Source organism: Narcine bancroftii, chromosome 10, assembly GCF_036971445.1.
Source record: "Narcine bancroftii isolate sNarBan1 chromosome 10, sNarBan1.hap1, whole genome shotgun sequence".
Lineage (NCBI taxonomy): Eukaryota > Metazoa > Chordata > Chondrichthyes > Torpediniformes > Narcinidae > Narcine > Narcine bancroftii.
In genome coordinates, this window is record NC_091478.1 from 95,884,669 (window position 1) to 95,908,060 (window position 23,392).

General features: G+C 41.3%; 2 protein-coding genes across 10 annotated transcripts in view; both read left to right on the forward strand.

Moving 5' to 3' along the window:
* The window catches only part of nae1 (nedd8 activating enzyme E1 subunit 1), a 29,775-nt gene extending 18,586 nt beyond the window's left edge, over positions 1-11,189 (forward strand). The window contains exons 14-21 of one of the 4 annotated variants that reach the window (XM_069902028.1): positions 618-693; positions 1,704-1,743; positions 2,919-3,005; positions 3,623-3,715; positions 6,197-6,311; positions 6,795-6,844; positions 10,770-10,850; positions 10,954-11,042. In XM_069902028.1, coding sequence (XP_069758129.1) covers positions 618-693; positions 1,704-1,743; positions 2,919-3,005; positions 3,623-3,715; positions 6,197-6,311; positions 6,795-6,844; positions 10,770-10,810 — 502 coding nt within the window. In that variant the 3' untranslated portion in view covers positions 10,811-10,850; positions 10,954-11,042. Of the gene's footprint in view, positions 1-617; positions 694-1,703; positions 1,744-2,918; positions 3,006-3,622; positions 3,716-6,196; positions 6,312-6,794; positions 6,845-7,649; positions 7,869-10,769; positions 10,851-10,953 lie in introns of those variants that run through there. The other 3 variants (XM_069902029.1, XM_069902026.1, XM_069902027.1) reach the window with 3 other exon arrangements.
* Positions 11,190-13,064: 1,875 nt separating this feature from the next.
* The window catches only part of terb1 (telomere repeat binding bouquet formation protein 1), a 108,206-nt gene continuing 97,878 nt past the window's right edge, over positions 13,065-23,392 (forward strand). For 5 of the 6 annotated variants that reach the window (XM_069902034.1, XM_069902030.1, XM_069902032.1 and 2 more), the window contains exons 1-2: positions 13,065-13,153; positions 23,145-23,233. In XM_069902034.1, coding sequence (XP_069758135.1) covers positions 23,194-23,233 — 40 coding nt within the window. In that variant the 5' untranslated portion in view covers positions 13,065-13,153; positions 23,145-23,193. Of the gene's footprint in view, positions 13,154-20,529; positions 20,593-23,144; positions 23,234-23,392 lie in introns of all 6 variants that reach the window. The other variant, XM_069902031.1, reaches the window with a different exon arrangement.

The following is a 23,392-nucleotide window of genomic DNA, read 5'->3' on the forward strand; positions in this document are numbered from 1 at the left end:
TCTTCACTGCCACTCAAAGAGCATAACTGAATTTTTACTTTGCACCATTTTCTTGCAATGATGCCAACGTCACTTGATTCTCTTAATGCAGTACCTAAAAAATCTTACCATTCATGAATATGTTCAATGACTGAGTTTCCACAACTTACTTGGGTGATGAAATCCATCTGGTTGAAGAAATTCATCTCGAATGTTCCAGCTATTATTTTGAGTCTTTGATTCCTAGTTCTAAACACCAAAAGTGTAAACAACATCTATGAATCCTGATAAAATGTTACTCATCCCAATATGATCATTTCTCAATCTTCCAAACTGGAACGGTTTGGCTCATAATGCCTAATTTCCCTGCATGATAATCTGAAATCAATCTGGTGAATCTTGCACAACATTTACTGGAAATATAGCCTCTGTAGGTAGGAAGCTCCAGGAGTGGTTATGTGCAGGAAGTAAGCTCTCGTGGTATAGGTCAAGCGAGCAGGAGCACTATACTGTGCCAAATCGCTGATCTGGTGACCATACTGTGGTTGGAAACACTTGCCGTTCATATTCTTTCATTTGTTGCTGTTTTATATAATTCTCGTTCCTCAGTTATGCTTCTGGTTTTTTTTCCTGCTTAGATACCGTGAGAAAGCAAAAGAAGATGCTTCTATTATCAGTGACTATGTTACTGAAATATTGGGATCAATTGGCAAGGTAAGTAGCATTCTGCATTTTTGCCTTTACAGTTGGAGTTTCAGGCTTGAGAGCCTACCTATTTTTTTTAATCCATTCTGTTTTCCTTCCATTTGTCTAGCATTGTTTCTGAAACAACTAACAATGTCATAGCGAGTTATTTTATGGAATTTGACCAGATTTGGAGGGATAGGTTAAGCACTTGCACTTTAAGCCGGTATTTTTGGAAAGGACCAAGCCTCTCCTTGACCCCTTACTTTGAGTCTGTAATCCAATCAATATCTATGCCTTTATTATCTTAAATTTACATTTTCATATTCACTGTTTTCAGAGAGCCCCTTGAAGAAGCAGGAAACAATTGTTCAAGTTCACTGATGCGAGGAAGCTACTGATCATGTACTGTGTTTGTCAGTGAAATAGTTTGTCAGCCTGTCAATTGAAAATGTTTAAATCTCTTATCAGTAAAAGGCAGTTAATTTCACTTTCAGACCTCTTCTTTGGCAGAGCTATTCAATTAATCCTTCATGTGTGCTTTCTCTGTAACTTTTCTTTTCCTTTTGTATTTGTCTAAATCTCCTTTCAAAGTTTCTGCTATCATTCCTTCAGATACCTAATCAAAATAATTCACAGCTATGAATCTACTCCTCTCTTCCTGCTTGAATCAGAATCCTCTGACTCCTTTTGTCAAGAAAACAATTTCTCCTAGTGTAAAATCAAAACACAATGATTTTGAGCACCTTGCTAAATCTCCTCTTGAGGAGATCAAGCTCAACAAACACTTGAACCATAAAAGGGAATTTATTTGACTATAATAATGATTTATTGAGAAATGTACTTTATCAGATTTTAAACCCATCTTAATTCCATCATTCCACGTCAGAAGTTGAATGGGTTATCTTTTGATTACTCTGAGCTGCCGATAATGGGATGGCCTAAATGGGGCTTCTGCTATATTTATTTGCAGCTTCATTTTCCTTTTGAACTGTGTCGCTACTCAACACTATTAAATTTTCTTTGTGTTTCTCCCTCAGCCACCCGAGACCATCTCTGAAAAGGACATTTGTTTTTTCTGTAAGTTTTATTGAGGTATAGGTATTCACTGGCAAGACCTTGATGACAACTGTTTCAAGAGTATGTCATTTTATGCATGTTGGAATCTATAAGCCAATAAAAAGTTGGCCTATTGTTGTGAGAGTTATAGTCAGAGAGTCACAGGGCTTTTGTCTAACTTGTGTATGCTGACCAAGTTGGCCCCTGGGGTAGTCCCATTTGCCTGCATTTGATCCATGTCCTCTTCTATCCATAAATCTTTCTAAAATCAGGAAATATAAATCTACTCTCTGTGAAGGAGACCTTTAAACCATCAGATGTTTGCAAAGATGCAACTTTTAGGAAAGAATGCACGTGATTTTAGAGCAAATTCCCCTGTCCTTGATGCGTGAGCCCTCTGAGGTGTATGTCAAGAAAGCCCTCTGGCACCTTATTGGGACAAAATAGTGCAGACATAACAGCTATAATGGAGAATGAATTTAAAGAAAAATCTTGTCTGGTCTTGTTCTTGTTCATGGTGGTTGCATTAATTGGTAAATTATTTCCTTTGAACCCTTCATAAGGTCTAATTTCAGAAAGGTGGAAGGTTGCATTATGCCAGCAATTTTCCTCCGTGTTTTTTGGGCCACTGTTTCATGTTCTGTACCCAGGCATTGTTGAAGACTGATCAGAAATAAAACTGCAGTTACTGAAAGTCGAAAACCAAGATGGAAAGTGCTTGAAATGCTCATCAGGTTAAGTGGCACCCGTGGGAAATGGTTAACTTTTCAAGTTGAAAATTCTTTTACTTGGGTTTCTTTTAATGCTATCACTAACTCAGTTCTGATGAAAAAGTAAAGGGGACAGCACAGAACCCATTAACAGTGAGTGGAACTGGACAAGAGTAATGAAGGAAGTTTCTAATGAGTCGGACACTTCCACCTGTATTCACCTATTGTATGTGCTCCTCCCTCTTCCCAGACCTCCTCACCTTTTTACTCTGTCCAATTTTCAATATCCCTGAAGAAGGACTCCGGTCTGAAACCTCTTGCTTCCTATGGGTGCTGCATGACCTACTGAGTTTCTCAGGCACTTGTGTATTGCACTGGACCCCAGCGTCTGTATGTTTATTGTTTACCTCCATGATAGGGGCATAATGTTCTATGTTTTCCCAATTATTTTAACTGTTGTGTCTAATCATACTGTCTCAAACCCAGGCAGGAATGCTGCTTTTCTACGGCTTGTACAATGTCGGTCGCTGGCAGAGGAGTTCAGTGCAGAGACGACCAATAAAGATCAAATCGGTGAGTCCATTTAATTTGAGGCCTTGGAAGCGGGGGCTTTTTGTAGAAAAATAACACAGTACAATGCTTTTCAGACAGTGCAGGTCAGGTTGATGAAGATCATGCCCAAACTATTCATCTATTTTTTTCCAAGTTCTATTCCAGGATTTTAATCTTCATCTTTGACGTTTGCTAGGTCAAACGTCATAAAAGAGGCTAATCCTGTTGAACATTAATTTTGGGAGGGATTTGGTGCGGGAAGGCATGAATTATGGATGCATTAATGGTATCACCAGTCAGTCTGGTAGTCAGATTATTCCATTGGATGTATAGTATAAACTATCTGTGAGGAGATTCACATGTACTGACCTGATGCCACCGTCTACTAATGTGCAGAGAGAATTCCAAGTCAGACCTCCTGATTTCCTTCTCATGAATGCCAGGAGTGAGTTTGAAAGCTATCCCTTCTGATTCCATCTTGGTTCAGTGTTGTCATGTGGAGCCATTAATAATGCCTGATGCATGTTGAATTTTTTTGGAAAATTTTATTTATAATCAATATTAAGACATACATTCAAAATACAATTGTATCCCATAAAATCCCCCACCCCACCCATAAATTAATTTTTCTTTTCCAGCATCGTGTATGGAGAATCTGGACAGTGAAATGGTTTTGTATATAATGCTTCGTGCTGTTGATTGTTTTCATAGACAGCATGGCCGATACCCAGGTATGTGACTGTCTAGTATCTATTTCCTATAATTTGTGACAGACCATGCATAAAGTTTACTTCGTATTTCTCAAATTTAATGGCTATAAATATTCACATCTTTCAGCAACAATTGCTCTTAGTTTCAGCTATAGCTCAGTAAACATCTCTTTTACCCCCTCAGTCAGAAAGTTCTGGGTTTGTCCAACTGCACAACACAATCTAGCTCAATTTTTCTCTGAAATATCGAGGGAATGATGTGCCATGGAAGGGGCAAATGTGCTAGAGAAATTTAGCAGGCAACACAGCATCCATAGGAAGTAAAAGGTAACCAACATTTCAGGTGTGATCATCTCCATTACAAGCCAACTGATTCATACAGCTATCTCAATTCTTCAATTCACCCTGCCCCTTGAAAGAACTCTATTCTATTCTCCCACTACTTCTGTTTCCATTGTATTTGATTCTGTACAAGTAACTGTTGAAGTGCCTTTCTTCTCCTCTGCCATTGCTAACAAAACTCTTGACTGCATCTCATCCATTTCCAATGGCTTTGCTGTCATCCCCTCATCCAGGCCAGAACAAGAAAAATTTTCTTCTGGTCTTCACCTTCCATCCCACCAGCCTCTGCAATCAACAGATCATTTGATGCAATTTCATCAACCTGCAAAGAAATTCCACCACCACACATCTTCTCCTTTCCTCCCCTTTCAGCATTTCGCAAGGAGCTGTTCCCTTCATGACTCCCTGGTTCATTCTTCTGCCTACCAAACCCCTCTCCTTCTAATGGCATTTTCCCTTGCAACTTCAGGCTTTGCAACACGTCCTTTCACCCCACTGTCCATTAATCCTCAATTCCAGGGAATTTTACCCTAATTTGTGCAATATCACTGAATTTAATCCTCGTGGTCCAGCTTCACACTGGTAGGTCTGTGAATTTATTTATTGTGTTTTAATTCAATTATGTATACTATTGTAGTTTGTGTTTTAATGAAGTACCAATTCAGCTGTAGCATGTAAGAATTTCAATGCATATGTGCAGTATACAATAAACATGATGATTAACTCATCCTGTCCAGTCCCAATGCTGACTGGTTAGTATAAGCTTTAAACGGTCTGTTAAAGGAGCCGAGGGTTTTTAAAAATCTTGCAACTGCAGTTCTATGCCCAAGATCCAAAAATATTCTCATGCAAAAATAAAAGTGACTTTGCAATAGAGCAGATAGTCTTTTTGTGCTGTCAGAGCAGTTCCTGATTAGAGTAACAAGGGGAGGTTGAAGAGTGTGAAAGCTGTTGGAATAAAGCTGTTCTTGAACCTAGAAGAACTGGTCTTCTGTCTGCAGGTAGCAGGGAGAACAGGTTGTGTCTTGGGTGATTAGGGGTCCTTTATGATGATGACTGCCTTCATGAAGTGGTGCCTCACACACAGTAGATGTCTTCAATGGAGGGGAGGTCAGAGCCTGTGCTGGACCTAGCTTGATTCTACAGCCTCCTGTGATCCCATTGCCTCAAATGATCAAACCAGGCAATGTTGCAACCAGTCAGTATACTTTCCACAGTGCACCTGTAGAAGTTTGTTTGAGTATTTGACGGCATGCCAAATCTCCTCAGACTCCTTAAAAAGTAGTTCCAAGGTTTGCTCATCACTTAATCCATGATAATAAATTACGAAGAGATTATGGAAAAGACTGCAGGTGCTGAAGAGTGGAGGATAAAAACAAATTGCTGCAGGAACTGTCAGGATCAGGCAATGTTTCAGGTTGAGACCTTTCATCTGGATTGAAAGAGTATAGGGGAGATATCCAGGATAAAGGGGCAAGGGGGAGAGATGAGGCAGGAGCTAGCAAACAATAGGTAGATCCAGGTAAAGAGGGGTTGATTGGCAAATAGGTGAGGGAAGGAAGGGTGGAGATAACGACAGAGATTGACCACACCGCTGCTCCTTGAGATGCTTGACTTTTCATCCCATCATCTATCTCACTATTAACATCTATATGTTTCATTATTTATTCATGCCGCTGTCTGATGGTCTGTTTCTGTGCATGAATTAACAGACCTGGTTAATTCTACAGTTTCCTCACAGCTTTAAGGGAGGATCTGGCAGGGTATTTTCACACTAGTCCAGAAGGCATCACTTTTAGAAGCTCCCGTGCATTGCTCAACATTGATGTTACTGTAGCCCATGGTACCAAGGACTTGGTTAGTTCTATTGAAAGGATATGAAGAATAGCCTAATGGGCAAGTGGATAAATTGACATTGGTGGTAGAACAAACAACAGATTAAGGGAGGCCCAGGTTGATTGACCACAAATGTAGAGGGTGAGGAAACAAAAAAATTCCAGATTCATCAGCTGGCCTGTCTCCAAGTGGAACCTTTCCTTGCAAGGAATAGGGTACAAGGTTATTATGGAACTGGATCCCATCACACATGTTTTTTTAGGTTTTGAATTCCTTTTATTAAACGTGATACTTTGTGGAGATAATGCTCTCTTCTCTCCATAGGTGTGCACAATAACCAGGTTGAAGACGATATTGGGAAGCTGAAATCATGTGTGATCAGTCTGCTGCAAGAATGGGGTGTCTCAGTGTCAGTCAAGGATGACTACATCCATGAATTGTACGTTTATTAAACTTTATCCATTCACTCTTCTATTCACTTTTATGGCAAGAGTGGAGTCAGTGTATAGAAGATTGGGTCTAAACCCCATTATTAACCCCCCCTTTTTTCTCTGCATCTGCCACCTTGGCCCTCTGTCCTTAGGTGCTTTAGAACAATTTGTTGTTCACTGTTACTTTTGAGCCCCTTAGCATTTACTTAATGTTTCATGGCCCTTTTTCCTTTCTCCATCAGAATGTTGAATTGTTGTCAGTTTAATGTCTCATTGAGATGATCAATCAGGGTCAAAGGTTGAATCCAAGTACAATCAGAAGTGCAGTTGTCCAATTCAGCTTTAAAAAAATTTGAATGCAGATTAATGTGGGTTGGGAAGATTTTTTATTAATCATCCCTTTAAAAGGAAATGTTTGTGTTTAAAGATGGATTAGATTCACAATGAGCTGAATAAATGGAGTTATGTGAAAAGAGTATATTTTCTTTCAGTTGTCGCTATGGTGCTTCAGAACCACATGCAGTGGCTTCATTTTTGGGAGGTATGTCACATTTTTAAATTATTCTGATTGCAGATATTTTTTGGGTTGGTTTAATTGAAATGAAAATTGGGTTGTTCCTGCCATTTCATGGAGTAATTTATTTTAAAGGCAATTTTATAACTGCCAATTTTACTGTTCTAGTGTGATCCAAGTTGACCTGTACTCCAGATTACCCTCCTGCCATTGTCCTGTGTCATATTTCCCTTACAAAAATGTATCCACATAAATCTTTTTTTTAAAAAAATTAATTTAACCATCAGACTCTGAGTACCCTAACTGAAATCTAAATTTAGAAGAGCTGTCAATTGAAGCAAAAGTTATAGCCTGACATAGTTGTACTTGAAAACCATGCCTTACAGACAACGTGCCTGATGAATCCCTGGGTACACTAGTTTAATTTATTTATCATTTTATATCTAATACAGCATCAAGGATTCTCATATAAAAGACAAAAATTTCTGTTTATTTTTATTAAGTGACGACATTGTTTAACGGGTTGAACTTTAAATAAATGGGAAGGGGGGTGAGGGAGGGAGGGAAGGGAGGGGGGAAAAGGGGAGATTGAACTTTAAATAAATGGGAAGGGGGGTGAGGGAGGGAGGGAAGGGAGGGGGGAAAAGGGGAGAAAATGACACTGTATATATTCAAGAGGAAAAATGTCTATGTATTTTGGTCAGTATGGTTTATAGTGTGAAAAATAAAAAAAAATTTTAAAAAAAGGATTCTCATATGAGCAATATAACCGGTTAAATCCATCATTCCAATTTATTGTCAGAGTACATACATGAGATTCTTTTTCCCGCAGGTGCAGCAAAATTATCACTAATTGGTAGTGCCAAAAAAAACTATACATAGCATATACAAAGAACAGTAATCACAGCGAATGTAAACAAAAAATCCAATGCAGAGAATAAAAAAGAAAATCAATAAAGTGCACGAGTAGGAGTTTTTAAATGAATCTCTGATTGAGTTTGTCGTTGAGGATTCTAACCCTAACCCCAATGTTCCTGAACCTGGTGGTGTGAGTCTTGTGGCACCTATACCTCTTTCCTGATGGCACCAGCGATAACAGAGTAAGTGTTGATGGTGTGAGTCTTTGATGATTGCTGCCACTGTCTGACAGCAGTGTTCCATGTAGATGTATTCAATATTCCATAGTAGGCTATGTCCATTACCTTTTGCAGGGGTTTATGCTCAGGGGTATTGGTGTACCCATACCAGACCATGATGCAGCCAGTCAACATACTTTCCACCACACCTCTATAAATTTGCCAGGGTTTCTGGTGTCATACCAAACTACCACAAACTCCTGAGGAAGTAGAGGCTCTGACGTGCTTACCTCACAATGCCATTAGGTGTGTTGGGTCCAGAAAAATCCTCCAAGACAGTGACTCTCAAGAACTTAAATTTACTACCTCTGATTTTCCCCCCTGATCACTGGATTGTATGCCTCTGGCTTTCCTTTCCTGAAATCAATAATTAGCTCCTTTGTTTTGGTGACATTCAGTGCAAGGTTGTTGTTGGTGCACCATTCAGTCAAGTTTTCAATTTCCATCCTGTACACTGACTCATCTCCTTCTTTTATACAACCCACTACCGTGGTATCGTTGTCAAAGTTGTAGATGGTGGTGTTGTATTGAGCCATGCAATCATAGGTGTAAAGTGAGTAGAGCATGGGACTAAGGACACAGTGTGCTCCGGTACTGATGGAGATTATAGAGATGTTCTTACCAAGCTTCATTAATTGTTGTCTGGAGGTGAGGAAATCCATGATCCAATTACATAGTGGGGTGTTAACTCTCAGGTCTTGAAGTTTGCTGATCAGTTTTAAGGGGATGGTGTTAAATGCCTAACTTTAGCCGATAAAGAGCCATATAAAGTAGAAAAATGAGTGCAATAGAGCCACAATCAAGAAAAAGGATCAATTAGCACCAAGCATGTGTGCACTGTTGTGGAGTCATTCAGGAGGCTGATGACTGCAGGGAAGAAACTCTTTTAAGCCTGTTGGTGTGTGCTTTTGCACACTTGAGCCTTTTCCTGAATGAGAAGAGAGAGAAGAGTGTGTGTCTGGGATGTGATAGGTCCTTCAGTATGTTGTCTGCCTTTCCTCGGCAGTAGGAGATGTAGATGGAGCCCATGGAGGAGAGGGAAGTTTGTGTGATGTTCTGAGCTGCATTCACCACCTTCCATGACTTCTTCTGATCTTGAGCAGAGCAGCTCCTGACCCACTCTGAGATGTATCCAGCAAGTATGCTTTCAATGGTGCACCTGTCATGGTTGTTGAAGTTCAAGGGGCACATGTAGAACTTCCTTACTATTCTAAGTAGAGGTGTTGGTGCTCTTTCTTCACCATCTTGATCCAGTTCAGGTTACTGGAGGTGTTTATTTCCAAGAACTTAAAGCTATCTACTCTTTCCATTTGACCCACTTGACTCTCCATCCATCATCCTAAACACTCACCCTCTGTTGCCATTCATCAGTGGCTACATTATGCTGACTACAAAATTCACTTCATTTATTCCCTTCAGGCACTCTAATGGCACCTCCAAATCCATGATTTCCTCCATCCACAAAAACAGGATCAGTAGCATGCATACTCAACTACTTGTAACTTTCCTCTCCAATGGTCATGTATTCAGATGTGCAAATATTGCACTGTATCTCCATTATCATTGTGTCCAGATCCTGCAATGCCCTACCCAAGATTATTATGGGAGTACCTTCACCTGCAGTATTGTAGAGCTTCTTGAACATGGCTCGCCACCACTTACGGCTGGACTAGCAATGCCAAGATATTGAAAATTAGTAAACAAATAAAATCATCACATTCTGACACAAACCACTTAAAATTGCATTTCTGCTCAGTGTGTTGATATCAGCCAATGTATTGTAGGCTGTAAGACTTTACAGCAAAAAATGTATTTAAGCAGGACTTCTTTAGCTCACCAGAATTAAGACAAAGAAATGAGTGGCATGTTCTCATCTCGGGCAGCACGGTCAACACCTTTACAGCACCAGAGATAGGGACTTGGGTTTGAATCCCCCACTGTCTATAAGGTGTTTGTCTGTTCTCCCTGTGTGCGCGTGGGTTTTCCCCAGTGGCTCTGATTTCCTCCCACCATTTGAAGTGTATTGGGGGTGTAGGTTAATTGGGTGTAAATTGGGCAGCGCAGGCTCATGGGCCGAAATGGCCAGTTACTATGCTGTATGTCTAAATTTTTTTAAACTATAAACTTTGCGTGCAGAATTAGTCCATTCTTGCAACAGTGGTTGATGGAGGAATTCTCATCCTAATTTCTCTTCTGACTGGGTTCCTCAAGAAATATTGACTACCAGGACCTTGACTAACAGTGACCTCCATAATTATTGACAGACCAAGTTCAAATTTGTCACATGTACCAATATGCAATCATAGGTTGTTTTGTAAGTAGAACAGTTGGACATCTGATGCACAGTACAAGACACAATACAGAAGTACAGAGTTACAGGGAGAGATCAGTTAGAATTGAACAAAGGCAACATTATTTTACTATTGTGAGGTTAATTCAGGAGTATGATAATGGTAGGTAAGTCAGTCACTCCAGAGGGGGATGTTGTAGGATCACCAAATCTGAAAGGAAGTTTAAGGGTAGAGCTAGTAATCTTCAAAGTATTAGGGGAAGGATAGAAGAGTAGGGCAGTGGTAAACATAAAAGAAGATCTGGGAGTAGCTTGCAGTGTTGCCATGCTTCAACACCAGTTTGTTGTGTGGCTTAGTGGGTGGAATAAAAATCTGGTGAGGAACTGGGAAAGGGCTGCACTTTTGGAAATGCTGTCTTTCAGCTGAGATGCTAAACCAAAACTACCAGCCCGCTGCTTGGCACTAAATTGTGGTCCCTGCCTAGCATCCTGGTTGATCTTTAACTTGGGTTATCATTTTATCCAGAAATGACATTTTTCAGAATATCCTTTCAGGAAGCTTGCTAAGTGTGCATTGGCTGCCACAGTTATGACATGCTGATATGATGTGAGTATTTCATAATTTGAAGTTGTTTTAGATGTCAAATCTGCTTTGCAAATGCAAGTCTTTCACTCGTTAAATGTTGTGGAACCTGTTTTTGTATCTTTAGGAGCTGCTGCTCAGGAGGCCATCAAGATCATCACAAAGCAATTTGTACCATTCAACAATACCTTCATTTACAATGCCATGTTGCAGACATCAATGACTGTGCGACTGTAGGACAGGAGCCCTACAGCTGCACGTGACAGCAGCAAGCCCCTGCACTTCTGGACTATTTTATGAAACAATTTATGTCACAAAAATGTAATTAACTTAATAAATATTTGTTGAAATGTTCAGCACAAATTCACTCCAAAAGCAGTGGTGGGGAAAAAAAATCACATTAATGACCTTTTTGAGATATTGGGCTTGGATATGTACTGTAACAGTTATCATTTAGTGAGGAACATTGTTGCTGGGGCAGAGAGTTGGTCTTGAAGTAACATTTCCCATGCATGCATTTCGAGACTGCTACTACTTAGTACTGTGCTGGATGCTACACTGTCTTTAGATAGAGTTAAACTCCCCCATTTGCTTGCAGAAAAGCTCTTCTCTCTGAGGAGTAGCAGGGAAGTTTTGCTTTGTTCCCTGCTCAATCTTTATTCCTTGACCAGTATTCCATATCTGATAAACAATCTTTGACTTGAAATATTGACATTCTGGCACTGAATAGTTTAATTCTCCCCCCCACCCACCCCCCATTCTCTAATTGAATAATTCAATAAGATCTTAAACAATCTTTAATATTAGATATGATCAGCCTTACCAAAGCTAGAATTCATCACTAATCACCATATAATCATATAACAATTACAACATGGAAACAGGCCAATTTGGCCCTTCTAGTTCACACTGATCCAAATACTCTCCTCTCATCCCACCTACCAGCACCCTGCCCATATCCCTCCATCCCCCTCCCATCCATATACTCATCCAACTCTTTCTTAAATGACAAAATTGACCCTGCCTCCACCACCTTTCCTGGAAGCCCATTCCACACAGTAACCATTCTCTGAGTAAAGAAGTTCCCCCTCATGTTACTCCTAAACCTTTGCCGATCAACTCTCAACCCATGACCTCTTGTATCCATCTCTGCTACTCTCAATGGGAAAAGCCTTTCCACATCAACTCTATCTCATTATCTTAAACCCCTCTATCAAATCCCCTCTCAGCCTTCTACGTTCCAAGGAATTAGACATGAGGCACTATTTTGCACTGTAGTCCATGTGGTGATGTTCCAATGGTGCTGTTAGGTGTATTAGATTGAACAACATTGAAGGCACAATGCTGTAGGGTGGCATGAAATCTGGATGGGAAGATTATGGTGGTTTTCGAGTCCTCCTGCGGTCCTTGTACTTCTTTTGCGGATGCAAAATTGGAAAGTGATTTTGAAGAAACTGACAATTCACTGCAATCACTGTTTTGCTGGTGAGGAGCATGTGTTTTAAGGCAGTGGGTGTGTTGCCACTTTTCAGTTTGTATCACCTCTTATCCAATTCCACAGTGGCCTAAATATTTAATTGGCCTTGGGCAACCCTGCACATAAGAAACAGCAAAAGCTATTTCACCTTTTCTATCATTTCATCAAGCTTGTGCCTGATCTACATCATTTTCCTATCTTATCCTCAAATCCTGCTTCCTTAAAATCCATAAACATGGTCATGTCCCATGACTATGCCTCCATACCCCTTTGCTGGAGAGAATCCTGAAAGTTCTCCACACACGCTGTGTGCACAGCAATCGCTCCCATTCTCATCGTTCCCCCTCTTGAAGAGCCATGAGAGGGAAATTCACAGAACCTATAACATTCAAAGAGCAGGCAGCTGAAAAACATGTTGCAGATGGAATGGAGAACCGAGCTCCCTGCCTCAGCGGATGGGGTGTTCTTTCTAGAGGCAAGATCTGGAGAAATTTCATCAGGGTGGTGAGTCTGGCAGCCTCTTCAGAAGGCAGAGAAGCTCAAGTTATTCTTTCCAATGATAAAGTAAAATATAACAACCAGATGGAGGGATTTGATCAGCCATGGAAGTGAGGGGCTGAATGGCCTTTTGCTGCTCCATTTTGTCATCTGTCTTGCCAAGCTTCAAAAGCACCAGGCTTTTGGACCAGCCCCGCCCATCTCCCGCACGCCACCGGCTACGACGTGCTGCGCGCTGATGTCAGCGCGCTCCGCCGGTGGGCCGTTTTTTTTTGGGTGCGAAGTGTTGGACGGCGGCGGAGTGGCCGTGAGAACGGCCGCTGTCCCACCCGTGCTGCTGGAGAGCAGGCCGGTTAGTTGGAAGGGTCTCGGGGAAGGAGCAGCCGAGGGTGGAGCGTCAGTGGGCAAGACGAGTGATGGGTGAGGAGAGAGTTTGCAGAGTGAGGATTGAGGAGAGGAGTAAGGGTGAGGATTGAGGAGAGGAGTAAGGGTGAGGAGAGTTTGCAGAGTGAGGGTTGAGGAGAGGAGTAAGGGTGAGGAGAGTTTGCAGAGTGAGGGTTGAGGAGAGGAGTAAGGGTGAGGAGAGTTTGCAGAGTGAGGGTTGAGGAGAGGAGTAAGGGTGAGGAGAGTTTGCAGAGTGAGGGTTGAGGAGAGGAGTAAGGGTGAGGAGAGTTTGCAGAGTGAGGGTTGAGGAGAGGAGTAAGGGTGAGGAGAGTTTGCAGAGTGAGGATTGAGGAGAGGAGTAAGGGTGAGGAGAGTTTGCAGAGTGAGGATTGAGGAGAGGAGTAAGGGTGAGGAGAGTTTGCAGAGTGAGGATTGAGGAGAGGAGTAAGGGTGAGGAGAGTTTGCAGAGTGAGGATTGAGGAGAGGAGTAAGGGTGAGGAGAGTTTGCAGAGTGAGGGTTGAGGAGAGGAGTAAGGGTGAGGAGAGTTTGCAGAGTGAGGGTTGAGGAGAGGAGTAAGGGTGAGGATTGAGGAGAGGAGTAAGGGTGAGGATTGAGGAGAGGAGTAAGGGTGAGGAGAGTTTGCAGAGTGAGGGTTGAGGAGAGGAGTAAGGGTGAGGAGAGTTTGCAGAGTGAGGATTGAGGAGAGGAGTAAGGGTGAGGAGAGTTTGCAGAGTGAGGGTTGAGGAGAGGAGTAAGGGTGAGGAGAGTTTGCAGAGTGAGGATTGAGGAGAGGAGTAAGGGTGAGGAGAGTTTGCAGAGTGAGGGTTGAGGAGAGGAGTAAGGGTGAGGAGAGTTTGCAGAGTGAGGATTGAGGAGAGAAGTAAGGGTGAGGAGAGTTTGCAGAGTGAGGATTGAGGAGAGGAGTAAGGGTGAGGAGAGTTTGCAGAGTGAGGGTTGAGGAGAGGAGTAAGGGTGAGGAGAGTTTGCAGAGTGAGGGTTGAGGAGAGGAGTAAGGGTGAGGAGAGTTTGCAGAGTGAGGGTTGAGGAGAGGAGTAAGGGTGAGGAGAGTTTGCAGAGTGAGGGTTGAGGAGAGTAGTAAGGGTGAGGAGAGTTTGCAGAGTGAGGGTTGAGGAGAGGAGTAAGGGTGAGGAGAGTTTGCAGAGTGGGGTTGAGGAGAGGAGTAAGGGTGAGGAGAGTTTGCAGAGTGAGGGTTGAGGAGAGGAGTAAGGGTGAGGAGAGTTTGCAGAGTGAGGATTGAGGAGAGGAGTAAGGGTGAGGAGAGTTTGCAGAGTGAGGGTTGAGGAGAGGAGTAAGGGTGAGGAGAGTTTGCAGAGTGAGGGTTGAGGAGAGGAGTAAGGGTGAGGAGAGTTTGCAGAGTGAGGATTGAGGAGAGTAGTAAGGGTGAGGAGAGTTTGCAGAGTGAGGGTTGAGGAGAGGAGTAAGGGTGAGGAGAGTTTGCAGAGTGAGGGTTGAGGAGAGGAGTAAGGGTGAGGAGAGTTTGCAGAGTGAGGGTTGAGGAGAGGAGTAAAGGTGAGGAGAGTTTGCAGAGTGAGGGTTGAGGAGAGGAGTAAGGGTGAGGAGAGTTTGCAGAGTGAGGGTTGAGGAGAGGAGTAAGGGTGAGGAGAGTTTGCAGAGTGAGGGTTGAGGAGAGGAGTAAGGGTGAGGATTGAGGAGAGGAGTAAGGGTGAGGAGAGTTTGCAGAGTGAGTGTTGAGGAGAGGAGTAAGGGTGAGGAGAGTTTGCAGAGTGAGGATTGAGGAGAGGAGTAAGGGTGAGGAGAGTTTGCAGAGTGAGGGTTGAGGAGAGGAGTAAGGGTGAGGAGAGTTTGCAGAGTGAGGATTGAGGAGAGGAGTAAGGGTGAGGAGAGTTTGCAGAGTGAGGGTTGAGGAGAGGAGTAAGGGTGAGGAGAGTTTGCAGAGTGAGGGTTGAGGAGAGGAGTAAGGGTGAGGATTGAGGAGAGGAGTAAGGGTGAGGAGAGTTTGCAGAGGTAGGGTTGAGGAGAGGAGTAAGGGTGAGGAGAGTTTGCAGAGTGAGGGTTGAGGAGAGGAGTAAGGGTGAGGAGAGTTTGCAGAGTGAGGATTGAGGAGAGGAGTAAGGGTGAGGAGAGTTTGCAGAGTGAGGGTTGAGGAGAGGAGTAAGGGTGAGGAGAGTTTGCAGAGTGAGGGTTGAGGAGAGGAGTAAGGGTGAGGATTGAGGAGAGGAGTAAGGGTGAGGAGAGTTTGCAGAGTGAGGGTTGAGGAGAGGAGTAAGGGTGAGGAGAGTTTGCAGAGTGAGGATTGAGGAGAGGAGTAAGGGTGAGGAGAGTTTGCAGAGTGAGGGTTGAGGAGAGGAGTAAGGATGAGGAGAGTTTGCAGAGTGAGGGTTGAGGAGAGGAGTAAGGGTGAGGAGAGTTTGCAGAGTGAGGGTTGAGGAGAGGAGTAAGGGTGAGGAGAGTTTGCAGAGTGAGGATTGAGGAGAGGAGTAAGGGTGAGGAGAGTTTGCAGAGTGAGGGTTGAGGAGAGGAGTAAGGGTGAGGAGAGTTTGCAGAGTGAGGGTTGAGGAGAGGAGTAAGGGTGAGGAGAGTTTGCAGAGTGAGGGTTGAGGAGAGGAGTAAGGGTGAGGAGAGTTTGCAGAGTGAGGATTGAGGAGAGGAGTAAGGGTGAGGAGAGTTTGCAGAGTGAGGGTTGAGGAGAGGAGTAAAGGTGAGGAGAGTTTGCAGAGTGAGGATTGAGGAGAGGAGTAAGGGTGAGGAGAGTTTGCAGAGTGAGGGTTGAGGAGAGGAGTAAGGGTGAGGAGAGTTTGCAGAGTGAGGATTGAGGAGAGGAGTAAGGGTGAGGAGAGTTTGCAGAGTGAGGGTTGAGGAGAGGAGTAAGGGTGAGGAGAGTTTGCAGATTGAGGAGAGGAGTAAGGGTGAGGAGAGTTTGCAGAGTGAGGATTGAGGAGAGGAGTAAAGGTGAGGAGAGTTTGCAGAGTGAGGATTGAGGAGAGGAGTAAGGGTGAGGAGAGTTTGCAGAGTGAGGATTGAGGAGAGGAGTAAGGGTGAGGAGAGGAGTAAAGGTGAGGAGAATTTGCAGAGTGAGGATTGAGGAGAGGAGTAAGGGTGAGGAGAGTTTGCAGAGTGAGGATTGAGGAGAGGAGTAAGGGTGAGGCGAGTTTGCAGAATGAGGATTGAGGAGAGGAGTAAGGGTGAGGAGAGTTTGCAGAGTGAGGATTGAGGAGAGGAGTAAGGGTGAGGAGAGTTTGCAGAGTGAGGATTGAGGAGAGGAGTAAGGGTGAGGAGAGTTTGCAGAGTGAGGGTTGAGGAGAGGAGTAAGGGTGAGGAGAGTTTGCAGAATGAGGATTGAGGAGAGGAGTAAGGGTGAGGAGAGTTTGCAGAGTGAGGGTTGAGGAGAGGAGTAAGGGTGAGGAGAGTTTGCAGAGTGAGGGTTGAGGAGAGGAGTAAGGGTGAGGAGAGTTTGCAGAGTGAGGGTTGAGGAGAGGAGTAAGGGTGAGGAGAGTGCAGAGTGAGGATTGAGGAGAGGAGTAAGGGTGAGGAGAGTTTGCAGAGTGAGGGTTGAGAGGAGTAAGGGTGAGGAGAGTTTGCAGAGTGAGGGTTGAGGAGAGGAGTAAGGGTGAGGAGAGTGCAGAGTGAGGATTGAGGAGAGGAGTAAGGGTGAGGAGAGTTTGCAGAGTGAGGGTTGAGGAGAGGAGTAAGGGTGAGGAGAGTTTGCAGAGTGAGGATTGAGGAGAGGAGTAAGGGTGAGGAGAGTTTGCAGAGTGAGGGTTGAGGAGAGGAGTAAGGGTGAGGAGAGTTTGCAGAGTGAGGATTGAGGAGAGGAGTAAGGGTGAGGAGAGCTTGCAGAGTGAGGATTGAGGAGAGGAGTAAAGGTGAGGAGAGTTTGCAGAGTGAGGATTGAGGAGAGGAGTAAGGGTGAGGAGAGTTTGCAGAGTGAGGATTGAGGAGAGGAGTAAGGGTGAGGAGAGTTTGCAGAGTGAGGATTGAGGAGAGGAGTAAGGGTGAGGATTGAGGAGAGGAGTAAGGGTGAGGAGAGTTTGCAGAGTGAGGATTGAGGAGAGGAGGAGTAAGGAGTCTTACTGTATATAAGATTAGTTCAGGAAAGTGCCATGAAAAGTTAAGTGGCCTCCTTGTGATTCTATTATGTAACATTAGTCAGACAATGGCTTAAGCTCTACATATACGTCTGGTCACCATACTACAGAAAATATGCAATTACATTGAAGATGAGGAAATGTCTGGACTAGACAATTGTAGCCATGAAGAAAGATTAGTAATTTGGGCTTTATTTCTTTAGGACAGAGGAGGCAGAGGGGAGACGATTGCAGAGTTAACATTTTAATTAACATAATAGAAATAACAGAAAATATTGGAAAGCTTTGGGTATAACCATATAACAATGACAGCACAGAAACAGGCCAATTTTCCCCTTCTTGTCTGCACTGATCCAAGTACCCTCCTCTAATCCCATTTATCAGAACTCTGCCCATCCCCCTCCCATTCCATCCATATACTTATCCAACTCTCTTAAATGACAAAATTGACCCTGCCTCCACCACCTTTCCCGGAAGCCCATTCCATCCAGTAACCACTCTAAAGAAGTTCCCCCTCATGTTACTCCTAAACCTTTGCCCGTCAATTGTCAACCTATGATCTCCTGTATCCATTTCTCCTACTCTCAATGGGAAAGCTTTTCCACATCAACTCCATCTATCCCTTTCATCTTAAACATCTCTATCAAATTCCCTCAGCCTTCTTTGTTCCAAGCAATAAAGACCTAATTTGCTCAATCTTTCCTTGTATTCCAGATGCTGAAACACAGGCAACATTTTTGTAAATCTCTGCACTCTCTCTATCTTGTTAATATCCTTCCTATAAATTGGTGACCAGAATTGCACACAGAACTCTAAATTTGGCCTCACCCAATGCCTTGTACAGTTTCATCATTACTTCCCAACTCCTATATCCTATGCACTTATTTATATAGGCAAGCATGCTAAAGGCCTTCTTCACCACCCTATCCACATGCGCTCCTACCTTCAGGGAACAATGCACCGCTATTCCTAGATCTTTCTGCTCCACTGCATTCTTCAATGCCCTCCCATGTCTTGCTTTGATTATTCTTTCCAAAATGAAGCACCTCACACTTCATTAAACTCCATCTGCCATCTTTCTGCCCACTCCTCTAAACAGTTTAATTCCCTCTGCAATCTTTGAAAACCCTCTTCATCATCCACAATTTCCCCCTATTTTAGTATCATCTGCATATTTACTAATCCAATTTACCACCCCATCCTCCAGATCATTAATATATATGACAAACAGCAACGGTCCCGATACTGAACTCTGAGGTACACCACTTGTCACCGGCCTCCATCCTGACAAACAATTATCTACTACTACTCTCTGGCACCTTCCTTCCAGAATCCATTTGATTATCTCCAAATTAATACCCAAGGACTTAGCCTTCCTTATCGAAGGCCTTACTGAAGTCCATATACTCAACATCCACTGCTCTACCCTCATCAAAAATTCAAAAAGATCGGTCAAACACAACCTCCACTCACAAATCCGTGTTGAGTGTCCCTGATCAGACCCTGTCCCTCCATATACTTGTATATACTATCTTTAAGAAGACTTTCCATCAATTTACCTACCACAGACGTCAAACTTACAGGCCGATAATTGCAGCTTGCTCCTCAAACCCTTTTTTAAACAAAGGAACCACATGTGCAGCACGCCAATCCTCTGACACTATACCTGTTTCTAATGACATTTGAAAAATCTCTGCCAGAACCTCCGCTATTTCCTCACTAACTTCTCTCAAGGTCCTGGGGAAAATCCTGTCGGGTATGATATCCTCTGAACTTTATGGCCTATATCCTAACATTCTAAAAGATGGAGTGCCAGAGATGATGAATACAGTGGTTGTTGTCTACAAAAATTATTTGGGTTTAGGTTAATTTCTGAATAGAAAACAGCATATTTATCACTATCTTAAGAAGAAAATAATAAAAAAGACAGGAACATGCCAGTTAGCTTGATTCTGCTGTCAGAATATGGCTGGTGATTACATTTAAGTAAATGTTGTTTACTCATGCAGAAGGCAACCAGCATAATTCAGTCTTGGAAGAGCTATATTGAGATCCAGGCTTTTTTGTTGGGTTGTTACATCACTGGAAGATTGGCTTTTCAAGCTCCCTCTCGAGCCTTCATATTTTCCGATAAAGAGAGGCTTAAACTAACAGTCACTCTTGGCATTGCTTGAAGGAGAAGAGTAGTGTGATTGTTGGGTGGCTTGAGGCACACAGCAGTATCTCTTCCCTTGATATAAAAATACATGAGGGCATCCTCTTCCAAAAGAAACAAATCAGGAAGGAAGACAGTGACCCTCCAAAACAAGCCGTGTTAAATACATTAAACTCTTGTTTTGGAGAATAGCCACCTTTCAGCTCCTTTGGGAAATTCTCTACCGTCACAGCTTACGCATTTCTGTTCCATGAATATAATGCAAGTTGTAGCTTAACTTGAATGCATTTGAACCATTCCTCACATTCATTCAAGTCTTGCTATAACTGCTTTTCCTACTTGGCTCTTTCCATTAAAATAAACACAACAAAGTTTACCTGGCTTTGCCTCGATGCTTCTCCATCCTGTTCTGCTTCAACACACTCTCTTCCTTACTATCCTTTATCAGTCTCTCCATCTTGGATCCTCATCCCATGCCAGACTACTTTAAAGCCTTTTGGGTGAATCTTGTAAATCATCCTGCCAGTATATTAACATAATTAATTGCTGACATTTCTAATCAACTCCATATTCAATATCATAGCCCCAACATTTGTAGATGAATAGGATGTTGCTGATCTGGATTATTGGACTCCTGCCCAGTAACCACTGAAAGGCATGACTTAAGTTCATTTTTAACCCATCGGTCATAATTAGACTTTTTTTGAATATTTTATTTTAATTTTATGATTAAACAAGTATCAATAATTATCCACAAATATATATATGTGAAAGGACTCACCGATATGTTGTTCAAATTTTCAAAAAAAAGAAAAAACTCCATCCCTCTTCCCCCAAGCAAAAACCGCTCAAAAAGAAAGAATGGAAAAAGAAATAATGAAGAAAAAGAAAGAAAAGATATAGGAAATAAAGTGTAAGAAACTGTTGGGTTCCAGATTCCAGCTCAGAAAGTCCAGTTTTTATTTTTTAACCTACATCACAAATACAGGAGAAAAAAAAGATTTAAAAAAAATCAAAAAAGTGTGATTGTCTAATGTATTCAACCCTATATTTATAAATATGGTTGCCATACCCACAAAAACATTGTATTTTTCCATTACACTGTAAGTAATTTTCTCCAGGGAAACACAACAAAGCATTTCTGCATTCTTCAGGCTATGTCCAGAAGGGAATCAGACTTTCAGGTAACTGCAATGCAATCTTCAGAAATTCTAATTGATACCTGGACAGCCTCATTTTAGGTCTATGTCCATTTCCTAGAAGAAACAATTCTGGACTTAGCGGGAAATGCTTCCTAATAATCTGATTTAATAAAATATTCCAAAATTCTCCCAAAAAGGTTTCAGTTTAGAGCATGACCAGGTAGAATGTTAAAAGGTACCTGTTTCTTCCTACATCTAAAACATATATCAGATATATTAGAATTTAATTTATGTAATTTCTGTGGGGTAAAATGTAGCTGATACAAAAAATTATATTGCACCAATTTATATCTTACATTAATTGTATTAGTCATGCAGTCTTGACATAAATCAAACAAGTTCTTATCATTAATAGTAATATTCAAGTCTAATTGCCATCTTTGTTTTGATTTATATAACTTCAGCTTGGGAATGCCCGATCGAAGTAGTAAATACATTATTGAATTAATTTTCTTTGTGATCGCCTTTCAAATTAGAATCTTCATTTCACTGCACTTTGGTAAAATCATGGTCCTAATACATCTCTTTAAAAAAAGCTCTTAATTGAAAGTAGCAGAAGATTGTATTATTATGGATATTGTATTTATTTTTTTAACTGTTTGAATGACATTAATTGCCCTTGTACATTGCAATCTTCTACATAGCCGATCCCTTTGAGGGACCAGGCATGTAGAATTAAATTGTCCATAGTTAAAGGAATTATTTTATTTTGAATCAAGGGTGTTTTCTTTGAACCAATTAAATTATTACAATTTGAGCCAGATATTTAAAATGTGTTTTATTAATGGTGCCTCTTTTTCATCAAAAATAAATTTATAATCTCATTTATATATAAAATCTTCTGCCATTCTCTCTCCGACTTTATGCATTTCAATTTCCGTCAAAGAGGGAAGAGACAAATTTCATTTGGCCTGCCCAATAGTAATATTTGAAATTTGGGAGTTGTAAACCTCCCATATGATATTTCCAAGTTAAATTTTCTATGGAGATTCTAGCTAACTTACCTTTCCAAAGAAATTTCCTAATTAATTCATTCACGTTTTGAAATAATTTCTGCAATAATGATTTTGGAAGAATCTGGAAAAGATATTGTAGATGTAGAAATGCATTCATTTTAATACAATTTACTCTTCCAATTCATATTATTGGGAGAATAACCCATTTTCTTAAATCTTCTTCAACTTTATTAAGCAAGGGGAGATGGTTCAATTTATACAAATTTTAAAATCATTATCCACTTTGATCCCCAAATATTTATTGGTCATATGAATTGTGTGTTCCCATCCGTTAAAGATATAATCTCATTCTTATTCCAATTTTTTTTATACCCAGAGACCCTCTGCAAATACCAGTTGCAAATGTAGTCTTTATAGAGAAGTCACAGGTTCTGTCAGATATATTAATGCATTACCCCTTAATGTTTGGATCCTGTTGAATAGTTTCCGCTAAGGGTTTTATGGCCAATACGAAGAGGGCTAGACATAGTGGACATTCTTGTCTAGGACATAATTAGACTTGTAAAGATTCTTTCCCAGACCAAGCATAAATTTCTAACTACTTATTATCTTGACCTTGAAATTAATCTGACAGACTGCCAGAATTCCCTTCCAACCTCCCAGCAACACTTACTTACAAGTCAACACATTTAAAATTTGTCTTGCTTTGAATAATACATTTTTAACAGTTTGTTAAAAATCTGCTGTAGAATGAAGTCATTACCATTGCAAAGCAAATGTGAATGACAAAAATTGAACTTTATGTCAACACAATTGATTAAATTTTAAAACATGGATACTTCACGAAAATTGCAGTTAAATATTTCTTGAAACCAAATGTTGTTGATAGGATTTTTAAAAAATATTTCGCTGTTATCAAACTTGTTGCAGACTTGGACTAAGATGGAATAAAGCAGAAAATTTCAAGGTTTATCAGACATCAGTAGTGACAGTGGAGATTATTTTGCAAATAACCTGCATGCTCCAGTAAGAGGAGAAATTCACCAGTTCCCCTCCTGATTAATGTGACCTGAATACTGAATTGTACACATTTAGAGGTCAAGTGCTGATGACATTTTGTGCTACTGTATCCAGTAACTGGATAATTTATTAACTCTATCCAATCTTATATGTGAATAAGCACTTCATTGAGGTATTAGAAAGGAAGTAACGCCCATGAAATCAAGAAACTGCAGAAAACAAAACCCAAATAATAATGTTTCCAAGAACAAAGTAATTTTTAATCAACTTTTGATAAAATTTGTAATACTACACTTTCTTGGAGGCTAAATGCTTACAAGATGTTATATGGGTAAAATAAAATAAGGATAAAATTCAAGAATAAATTTAGAGGGAAATAAGCTGAATGCAAGCAAATGACACCAGCTTCAGAGACAACTTGGTCAGCATGGAAAAGTTAGGTTATGGCCTGTTTACATGCTGTAAGACTGACTAAGTTTCTTGCAAGGAAGTACATCAATCTTATGAAGCAGTGCATTTGTCACTCACTGGAGATCAATTCTGCATTTTAAATTACAGGACCCACTGTCTCTTGTTCTTTTAAAAGCCTGAGAATCTAAAAAAAAAGATGGAAAACCAAGAAAGAACAAATAGCAGCACACTTTGTGGTAAGATGTTTCTATAACAAGTTATTTTGATGTTTTGATTTACTAGACAATGGCCCAGATTTCACAGAGAATTGTGACTATCACTAGGCACAGGACAGATGCTATTTCCTTAAGCAGGTGCTATAGTTCAAGATTTCCATATGTGCGTATATGAACATG